This window comes from Polypterus senegalus, chromosome 4, assembly GCF_016835505.1.
Source record: "Polypterus senegalus isolate Bchr_013 chromosome 4, ASM1683550v1, whole genome shotgun sequence".
Classification (NCBI taxonomy): Eukaryota; Metazoa; Chordata; class Cladistia; order Polypteriformes; family Polypteridae; genus Polypterus; species Polypterus senegalus.
Window position 1 is genome coordinate 164255410 of NC_053157.1, and position 11551 is coordinate 164266960.

Here is an 11551-nt window from a genome sequence, read left to right on the forward strand (position 1 = left end):
CCTATGTTAGCTGGGAATGCTCCAGCCCATTACTATAAAAATGATTAATGCAAATTAATTAATTGTTCATAATTTATTACTTCTAATTATACTCTTCAAAAGTTTGCAGAGGAACTTGAAAAATATGAAGATGAAATTGACAGTGACCAGAAGAAAGAGATAATTACACAAATTATACAAAACTGTGATTATACATCATCAATTTCAAATGATAAGGTGATTAATTTCATATTTATTACATTCATTTTAAGTTATGTACCATAAGTTAAATATTAACTTTCTTGAGCTAAGATAAGCTGATGGTGTTTACCATTACATTATTTAATCATATTGAGGATTTAATATTTCCTTTACTGTTTCTTTTGAATGCTAATTTGCTTTCAGCAAAATGTACTTTTTGTTCAGCCACACCTGCAAAAAAGACAGATGGAAACAACAGGACAGCCCCAAGAAAAGAAGAAAGTCAAGAGAGAGAACAAGGGTCAGAGGAGATGGGAATTTGGCACCGTCATGTCATAGATTTAGTCATCCTGGGTTTAAATCCCACAACAAGGATCCCACATTGTCTACTTAGAGTCTGCACATTTTTTCCCATGCCTGCATGGGTTTTCCTCCAGATGCATATATTATCTATTCATATCTCTAAAATCACCCTTTGCTAGAGAGGTTAATTGACAATTCATGTAACAGAGGATACTCCAGTTGCCTGGTGGTCTTTCAAGGGCTGTTTGAATGTCGTTTTAATATTACATACCCCCCTGATGACCATGAGTTCAGAACAGGTAATCCACCTGAAGGCAAGCATGCTCATGCTGGCCAGTACTTGGATGGGAAATCATCTAGGAAAAGCTTAGGTGGAAGAGGTGCTGATGAGGCTATTAGGGGATGCACACTCTTTGGTCTGTGTATGAATCCTAATGCAGTGATGGTGACACTGTGCTGCAAAAATGGCACCATGCTTTGGATGAGACATAAAACCGAGGTGCTGACTCTCTGTAGTCGTAAAAGATCCCTGGGCATCTTTCATAAACAGTGTTTCCTGATGTCCTGGCTAAATTGCCCATCACAGCCTGATCATTTTGGCCAATATCTTTTTCTCCCCTTCACCACCTAATAACTAATGTATGGTGAGTGACTGCCCCTGCACATTTAGGTGGATGTTGCACTTTGGTGGTGGTTGAAGTGCCCCCCACCCCCTCAATGTAAAGTGCGTTAAAGTAGTGAGAAAATTGGTATTTAAATGTATTCTCCTCTTCATTTAAGTTGTGGATTTTGAATTTCCTTCAGAAAGTCAAGTTTGTCCCGCTTGAACTTAACCATTAAAAAGTATGAAATGCTAAACCCTTAAGCTAGTAATATCTTAATGTAATTAACTGAATAATAAAGAAATGTTGAGAGTACCTCTCCCCTCATCCCTCACCCCACAGATTGCTTCTATATTTATTTAACTTACTTTCTTCATACTGGTAAAATATTGCACTTAGTTTTGTCATACATCCTCTTGATAACTGTTTTGGTTAATGATAATGGCATATTACTTCATGTTCATATTTAATGCTTAATGCTATCTTTAGGGGAACTGGAACTTGACAAGTCAATTGTTGAAAACTAGTTTTGATTTTATAATTTTAATGTTTCAGATGTCAGAAATGATCAAAGCTGAAGAGAAGTCATTTTCTGCTCTTAAACAATATTGTAATGGTCAGAGTCTCAGACACTTTCAATCCTATTTACTTCCTGAGTAAGTAAATCAAAGTAATTCTTATAAGAAAATAAGAGTATAAAATCTTGATCTCCCTCAAAAATCTTACTAGAGTAGGAATAAAATTTGCAAGATGGAAATATAATTAAGTTTGCTAATACACTGGATATGTTGCCTGGAGTAGGTCAGTTTTCTGCCTTTATCAGGCTTATTGACTAGTTAAATTACTTACCATATAGATTTAAAAAATTGTTTATCTACCAGTGGAATCGAGCAGTGACATATAAATTTGTTTTTGTTTGCTGCTATAACTGGTACAAACATGATTAAGTTCAATATCATTTTGTGATCTGTTAGTTTCTTAGAAATAATATGTGAAGGGGTAATTTGTTGAAATTATTGGTTTTCTGTCCATTTTAAGAAAAGGAACAAAGAGATCTTATATGGCAACTACGAAGACTGTTGTGCGTCTCCGTTATGGGCGGATTTATCAAATGAAAGTTGAATATATGAGCAAAGAAGATCTTCAAAACAGCTTTATGAACTTGTAGAAATTGTAAGAAATCGTAAGTTATTGCTTTGTTTATCAATGATATGCCACATATACAAAGCCAATACAATATTTTTATAGTGTTTCATGTGTTGAACACCATACCAAAGTGAAAATGATATGTAGCATAGTATTTCCCGGTGTATAGTTGTCACAAAGTCTAAAAATAAGAGGCATGGCCAGTTAGTGTCAATTACAGTAGTCAATACTGGCTGGACTTTTCTTTGAGTTTTGTCCTGCTCTGTTTTCACATCCTTCTCCTGATCACTCCAAGTTTTGTTTGCCCTGTGAACATAACAGATTTGAATCCACAATCTCAGGGTCAGTCATGTGATTGTCCAGCCTGCTATATCCTAACACAGGGTCACGGGGGTCTGCTAGAGCCAATCCCAGCCAGCACAGGGCGCAAGGCGGGAACAAACCCCACACACTAGGGACAATTTAGGATTGCCAATGTGCCTGCATGTCTTTGGACTGTGGGAGGAAACCGGAGCACCTGGAGGAAACCCACGCAGACACGGGGAGAACATGCAAACTCCATGCAGGGAGGACCCCGGAAGCAAACCCAGGTCTCTTTACTGCGAGGCAACAGTGCTACCACTGTACCACCGTGCCACCCAGAACAAGTTTTTTTATCTCAAAAAACTTGCTACTTCAAAGTGGACACATTTGGTAAGAGTTAATGCTGTTTCATTCACCTATGGACACTTCAAAGATCTTTCTTGGTGTGTGCACTATTCATTATAGGACCTTATGGTCAGAAGCACTGCAATTTCCAAACCAGGCAGTGATGCAGCTTGTCAGAATGCTCTTGATGGTGCTTTGTAGAATGTGGTGAGAAGTGGAGGGGTAGACTTGCAAACAGAGACACTGCTGCACCTTCTTGGCTATGAAAGTCTTACTGATTGACCAAGTAAGGTTAACTGTGAGTTACACCCTAAGGAATTTGGTGATCTTGACCAATTCCACCACAGAAACCTCAATAAGCAGTGAGATCCGTCAGCTGGTTTCAACATTCCTTGAGCAACTTGGCCATATGTGTTGTCTGGCCCAGCAGCCTTGTGTAGATACAAAAAAGTTCTTCTCACTTCAACAGTGGACAAACATAGTGTTTGTTTTTCCTCAGCATAGATTGACATCCTCGCAGGAATCTTGTTAAGGGCCTTAAAACCATTTAGTACATCAGGTAAGGACCAAAGGGGTTAATACAGGGTGGTCCAGATCTATTTATGCTGATCCAGGTCGTCTGGATGACTTTGATTTATGCGGGGTTGATTCCAGTTCGGCGCAAAGGCGATCCTTCATGTCATCAGTTTGCACACTTCCTGATGGTCCAGGATTTTTTGGATGATTTGCTATGTAATAAACTTAATAAGTTATAGCGTAATGAAAATTGCATAATTAGATCTGGACCACCCTAAACTATACTATATGAATTACCAGCATGTTTAAAATACACATAGTTTTTCATAAATATTCATTATATTGTATATTAAAATTAAATTAATAATAATTACATTTTGTGATTCATTCAAGTGGAACAAGGGAAAGGTTTGTTTTTTATTACTGAGGAATATAGCAAATCAAATGAATCAATTTACTTAATCGGACAGTTCCAAAGAATCGGATCAGTAAAACGAATTGACATGCCCATCACTACCAATCAAAGCATAGATTGTAATCTAGTAGAGTCAGTTGGAGACTGGATATTAGTCTGTTGTAGTTTCAAGCTATATAAATGACCACTGGCTTTTGTTTTCTGAGAGGAATTTCTTGTTGGTGTTTTTTTTTGTTCTCTTTTTTCTTTCTGTTTTTATGTATTTTGTAGTAGTGTTAAAAATTGGCATAACTAGAAACTTAAATTTGTCCTCAATCAGTGGAACATAAAGCAGTTGATGATAGGGAGAATTATCATTACATTACAGACAAAAGTACCAATACATCCTTACACAATTTTTTAAGGCTTAGGTCTCAAAGGATTAAATAAAAATAAAAAATAAACACTGAGTGGTTCACCTTCCTCTATTCTTACCCCCTCTCTCAGTTACATGTGCACAACCCCAGTAACTAACTCTTTAACCTGCCTCTTACCCTTATCATGTTTCCCAAAGCAATCACAAATTTGACCTGATGCAGTTAATAAATATTAAAATTCAACCACCAAAAAGGTGCAACTTGTAACAACCATTGAAACTTTCTTTTCCAGCATTAATATATTCCAGGAGTTTCTGACAATTCAAGAGCAGTACAGGGTGATTGCGTAAGCTCTATTTTAAAGGACCAGGAGAACCTCATATTTGTCTGTCAGACTTTTATGCAGGAACCCTGGTAATGACTGTAGAAGCTTTATCGGTTTCTGCATCATTTCAAGAGGTCAATCTAAAGCAGATTAAATACATTCATTGTATAGCATGTTTATGTTTGTTTTACTCCCATTGTTGTCTTCCATATTTCATATCAAAATTTCTGGTGCTTTCATATAATTTTACAAGCATAAACTGCTGTACTCAGAATAGAATTTATCTTAAGCACCAAAACAGGCTTTTATTATATATGGATATTATTATATCACCTGATCACTTGTTTGTTCGTGTTTTAATTTAAGGTGAAGAAAACAAAAGAAGTGGAAAAAGGAAAATAAACAAGAAGAAAGGCATCATATGGCTTTAAAAAAGAGGTTTGAGATCCTTACAACACATTTTCAGCAGCACAGCTTTGACGAAGTGAGTTCCAAATACAGTGTACTATATTTGATTCTGCTTTAATTTAACCTTAATCCTAAACGTAACCTTACAATTTTACTAGTGTTCTGAGTTCATACTTATTTACACATTAAAGCATATCTCGTAAGTTACAAAAGTGTGGTTTAATTAAATAATTCATAAACCAAAGGACTAAATTTAGCAAGGTGAACTTGGGAATGGGAATAAACATGACTAGGGGTGCTATATTTCTTGCTCATTAAACCTAATCTGTTGGCTTTCCAGAATCTTTGCTTGTGACATCATAAGCGAGGTGTAGGAAACAAATGGGCCAGGCTCAGAATGTTCTTCTCTCTGACGCCACCCATCTTTACACACACACACACACAAAGCTGAATACCCTTCAGTCAGTCATATCATTGTCCATCTCGCTATATATCCTAACACAGGGTCATGAGGATCTGCTGGAGCCAATCCCAGCCAACACAGGACACAAGGCAGGAACAAACCCCGGGCAGGGTGCCAGCCCACCGCAGGGCACACACCAAGTACATATTAGGGAAAATTTAGGATCACCAATGCACCTAGCCTGCATGTCTGGACTGTGGGAGGAAACCGGAACACCTGGTGGAAACCCACGCAGACACGGGGAGAACATGCAAACTCCACGCAGGGAGGACCCTGGAAGTGAACCTGGGTCTCCTTACTGTGAGGCAGCAGCACTACCACTGCAAAAATCTAATTATATTGATAGCCTGCTCTACAATGAATGATGAGACAGCATGATATAGGGTCCACGTTGAACCACAGACATACACATTATAACACTTAAACCACTAACATCAAATAAAATGAAATAAAACTGTACACTTACGTTAATCAACAGTAAACTGGTATGCAGCAACTCCTTACATGGAGTTTTTGTAAAAACAAAGAAAAATATAATGAAGAACTACACTAAAGTGAAAACAAAAGCCCAAAATGAGAACAGAATTGAATTCAGGGCAATTGTTTTTACAGAATAGAAATGACATGGGGAAAAATATGAAAAAGTCAGGGGCCTCATGTATAAAACATTGTTTAGATTTAATACTAAAATTTAGCTTATTCTAGAAAGGCAAAATGGCATAATCACAAAAGAAATTGGATTAAAAAAAGCTTGTCCACCTGGACTGATGCCACGTTACTTTAAATTCTCAAAAGAACTTAAAACTATGTGCTCATGCACACGCTTTCAGCTGCTCCTCGTCACCTACCATTATTAACCACATATGTGTTAAAAAATGACTTTTTCAATATTAACGACATAATTACCATTTAAATATTTCTCATATTTTGGAGCAACATCTTTACTTTGAAACCAAAGGAGAACACAGAAAATGCAGTGTATGTGAACTTGAGGTATTACTGATATTTAGGGGTGTTTAGGGCTGATCCCCCCACCCCCCATGGATGTACTATATTACTAAAATAAGTCTGAAATAAAGTGTATTTTTTCCTACATTTTTAAGGCTACCATTAATGTAAATATGTTGATCACTGAATTAGGGTCGGTTAAAGACTTACAGCACAGCAGGTATGACAGAGTGCAGGTTGACTGAGATATTCCTGACCTGTCGGCGAGTTACCTGAGAAGTGACAGCAGGTAGCTGATAGAAATTCATGAAAAACCAAAAATGTTCTTCAGTGCAGATATGCAGCATTGGCCCCCTTAAAAGGGAACTGGCTGCTTTTACTTTATGGATCATGGGTGTTGTCATTTCCCAGTTTTTCCAAAATGTTGCATATTGATGGGTCACCGTTGTCCTAAAAATAAGCTGACATCAAGTTTTCTTTTATAAATCCTGATATATGAGTTCAAAGCTGTGTACTCACATTTCAAGTATCTTTTTATAAATCATATTCTGGGAGACGATTAGCCAATCTCTTAATCAAAATACTTGCAAAAGAAATACACAAAATACTTGAGCCAAGAAATCAAATTGAAACACAATATTGAAACAAAAAACTTAAACCACGATAACCAATGAAAACTCCATATTGATTTCCTAAAATGTGTTTTTTCCCTGACAAACACAATAAAAAGGTATGTTTTATGAACCCAGAATCTGGGACACCAAAGCCAACATAGTATCATTCTTGTACTTACAACTAGCAGTGTAAGCCTGTGCTGTAAAAAACCCAGGCTCCTAGAAATCATGGATTCTGGCACTTCAATCAATCAATCACATAGGTTGTGCATTAGCGGTTAAGGGTGGTTCTCTTTTCGGCAGTTTCGTTTTGCCAATGTGCTCATCTCAGTTGTCTATCAGTGGCTAAGCAAGTTTCTCTCTACACTGAGGTTTTGTTTTGCCAATGTGCTCACCTCGCTTGGGTATTAGATAGATAGATAGATAGATAGATAGATAGATAGATAGATAGATAGATAGATGATAGTTTCACTTTGATAGAATAGATAGATAGATAGATAGATAGATAGATAGCTAGATAGATAGCTGTAGTCTCAAGGGAAATTCACATAATCCAGGCCAGACAGATACAAAGAAACAATATTAATTAAATAGTAATAAAAATGAAAAGTTTATAAATAAAATTAATGTTAGCATTTACTCCCGGGTGGAATTGAAGAGTCAAATCTCCTCAGTCTGTCAGTGGAGCACACTGTCACTGAAGCTACTCCTCTGCCTGGAAATGACACTGTTCAGTGGATGCAGTGGATTATTCATGATTGACAGGAGTTTGCTTAGTGCCCGTCGCTCTGCCACAGATGTTAAACTGTCCAACTTTACTCCTACAATAGAGCCTGCCTTCTTAACAAGTTTGTCCAGGCGTGAGGCGTCTTTCATCTTTATGCTGCCACCCCAGCACACCACAGCGTAGAAGAGGGCACTTCCTGGTAGAACATCTGCAGCATCTTACTGCAGATGTTGAAGGATGCCAACCTTCTCAGAAAGTATATTCTGCTCTGTGCTTTCTTACATAGAGCATCAGTATTGGCAGTCCAGTCCAATTTGTCATCCAGCTGCACTCCCAGATATTATAGATATTAGCGGAGCTTTTTTTCATGTCTTCACTTTGGCAAAAGCTTTCTTTGAGCTTCAGGCTGTAGTCTCGCACTACCAGGCCAGACAGACAGACAAACACACTTCCATGTGCAGACGTTTATATATAAGATGCCAAATCTGTACACACTCACATATACCCATGTGCACACACACACACACACATACACACACAGAGTTTGGCTACAAGCAACACAACTCTTTTAGTCTTTTAGTCCTTTTCCAAGATTTCTTCATTTCTTTTTCCCATCAAGAGATGTTTAGTTGGGGGCTGTCTGTTAAAACTTTGTCTCTGACTTTCTCTGACAATACTGTATTGTATGTTCATTTTTGCTTATTCCATTTGCAGCTTTAAGTCACACATGCTTATCACACATATAATTAAAATGTTATTACTATAGTTTTGAGTAATTGAATTTCCCCTTGGGATTAATAAAGTATCTATCTATCTATCTATCTATCTATCTATCTATCTATCTATCTATCTATCTATCTATCTATCTATCTATCTATCTATTTATTTATTTATGTAAGGTTGCTAAATATACCCTGTTACATTATCCTCCACCCAATGCTGTTGCTTTTTTATAAACTAATGCCTCCACCCGCCAATACTGTACACTCGATCTAAGCGCTACACTGGTTGGGTTGTTATTGCTGCTAGGATGCAGTTTAAAAAACTTGTTATTAACTGAAAATCCTTGCTGGTTTGGTCATCTTTACCTTCTGTCACTGGTCTACTTATTCTTTCATGATTTTTTTTTTCTTTTTTGGCTTGTTTAATAAGTGTGCCTCCTCCAAAGACACTTCAAAATGTACTCTTTTCTCTCAGTTGTTGCTTCCACATGAAGTTAACAGATTCCTCTCAATACCCAGACCACCGTGCTTTTATTAACATGTAGCTGATGTATCTTATGAACCTAACAATAGTTACATTTATCAACAGTCATTTTCCAGTCTACCTATAATATTAGTTTTTAAATTCCTTCTCCACACTCTTGCTTTGTTCTCAAATGTACAGTATGTGTCCTTTATTTCTATAAAGCAACCTGCTTATAATAATGCTTAAGAAATTTGCAACATGAATGCGCTGTTTTCCTTTCCATTCTAGTAAATTGTATTGGGAATCTTTCGTGGCATCAGAGCAGGCACTGGACAAGTAAACAAGTTAAAGTAATCTCTCCCTAATAAAATTTGAAATAGAAAGATAATCCATAATTGTAGTCACACAGAGTGTTTTTCTGTTTTAACACAGATACATTTCAAAATTCGCCAGTTCTTTTAAATGAGAGGCTTTGAAATTTTAAAAATTTGTACAGTGTGCTCTGTTCAAGATACATCAATGAACAGTGACCTTTCCTGACAAATTTACAGTATGGCAAATTTCAACAAAATCAGTCTAGTGAGTTTCCAGCTTGTTTGATGTAGACGGACAGATAAACATGATGACAGTAGGTGCTTTTCACCTTATAGGTGAATGCACCTAAAAAGCACTGACATCATGATGTGCAGATGGTTGAAATACTGGCTTCAAGAAAGAAACAGAATCTTTGTAATTTAAATACCATGTGAGGCTCTAATATAATTTTAAATCTGAATTAATGATTTAAATGTATAAGTAGTACATACTTTACATTTTCAGATGACACTAAATTAGATGGGTTAGCAGAGACAATAATTTGATCATGAAAAAAAATCAGAACTGGGTTAATGCCATAGGCTGCAGATTACTTTTGTTTGAGTTAAACTTTATTGGTTTATATTTTGAAAAGTACAGTAAAATCTTAATATATTTAATACAGATGGAACAGAGTAGATTAGTTGCACAAAGTATACAATATTAAAAAGTCTTACTCTTGGTAGGCTTGTAATTGTCTACATACTATACAGACAATGAAGAGAAACAATCTGAAAAGCTAACAGGGTGATCTGGCAGATTATAAAGTATATCTTATTATTTGGTTTATAGGCTGAGAGACACTACACTGTATATTGCTTATAAAACCTCATCTGGAATACAGTATGTAGTCATAACAGCTAATGTGGCTCTCCAGAATGGACCCATGTTTTCCAACTGTGAATGTGTTATGATGATTAATCTGAGGAGATTACGCTTTCCTGAGATGATATAGCATTTATAATTAGAAATGGAATAAAGAGGACAACGGAAGGCACGGTGACGCACTGGTTAGCACTGCTGCCTCGCAGTTAGGAGACCTGGGTCCTCCCTGTGTGGATTTTGCATGTTCTCCCCATGTCTGCGTGGGTTTCCTCCTGGTACTCCAGTTTCCTCCCACAGTCCAAAGACATGCAGGTTAGGTGCATTGGCGATTCTAAATTGTCCCTAGTGTGTGTGTGTGTGCGCCCTGTGGTGGGCTGGCACCCTGCCCGCGGTTTGCTTCCTGCCTTGCGCCCTGTGTTGGCTGGGATTTGCTTCAGCAGTGACCGTGACCCTGTGTTAGGATATAGCGGGTTGGATAATGGATGGATAGATAAAGTGGACAACTGACCCTCTCTTTGAATCTTTAAATGTAGTGTTATTCTAAATAAAACTTGGGGGATAATATCATCCTGCTTATGCTTATTTGCATCTGCTTGGAAGTTGATTTACATCAGCATTAATCTCATAGTCTAAGTCTGAGTTTATTAAGGTGTATTATTATGATCATTTTGTATTTCCTATGACAGCAACAGTAATCAAATGATCTTCACTTTTATTAATAGAATAGAGAGTGAAATTAAGGTATTAAGGACCAGGGGCCTCAAGCATAATGCCTTGCATAGATAACATGCAATATAACATGACGTAAGCACAAAAGCGGAAATGTGCTTATGCACAAAAAAATCCGAAAGCTCAAGTTCACAAAGTCACACAGTGCCTGAAATAAAAAAGAAGTTGTCAGATATCAAAGTCACCGTGAAAAAGCGAGTCGTACCCCACTGTCTGAGTATCATATGAAAGCTTATTAGGGTACAGAGAAAAAAAAAAGGTACACAGTAGGGAAAAAATCACGAAATGTCAACTTTAATCTCAAAATTTCCACTTTAATCACTAAGTTTATTTTGTCATTAAAGTAGAACATCATAAACTTCATCTTAAAATTGTTTAATTTACTAGTTTCTCAAATCCCATCGTAACTAAAGTAGTAGTAACGTTAAATGCTTTGTTTTGTATTTGATCTTCTATGTGCTCTATATGTGTGAATCACTACATGCTTCCGGGCTTTCTCTTCCTCCGACAGGACACAGAATAAATTACATACGTAATATAACAGCTCTCTGAATAATTAAAATATGATGTATACGTGATATCATTTTCATGATAATAGGAGTTAAAGCATGTTATTAAGCATGGGAAAATGGTGGTGTAGTGATTGTTCATGTCTCACGCAAGGTGCTTGTTGCGCCATGTGCAACCTTCAATGAAATACTTTATTTTAGCAGTACTGTCTCTTTCAAACGTACTAACCTCCAATTCCTTCCCTTACTTTTCTTTTATCTGTATAATATAATAAACATATTTTGCTGCATTTTA

The 11551-nt window shown here is 36.8% G+C and overlaps 1 protein-coding gene across 2 annotated transcripts in view; it reads left to right on the forward strand.

Moving 5' to 3' along the window:
• Positions 1-2292, forward strand: part of LOC120527787 — a 43671-nt gene extending 41379 nt beyond the window's left edge. For both annotated transcript variants that reach the window (XM_039751602.1, XM_039751603.1), the window contains 3 exons: positions 103-216; positions 1641-1741; positions 2124-2292. In XM_039751602.1, coding sequence (XP_039607536.1) covers positions 103-216; positions 1641-1741; positions 2124-2253 — 345 coding nt within the window. In that variant the 3' untranslated portion in view covers positions 2254-2292. The remainder of the gene's footprint in view (positions 1-102; positions 217-1640; positions 1742-2123) is intronic.
• The last annotated feature ends 9259 nt before the right edge of the window (positions 2293-11551 follow it).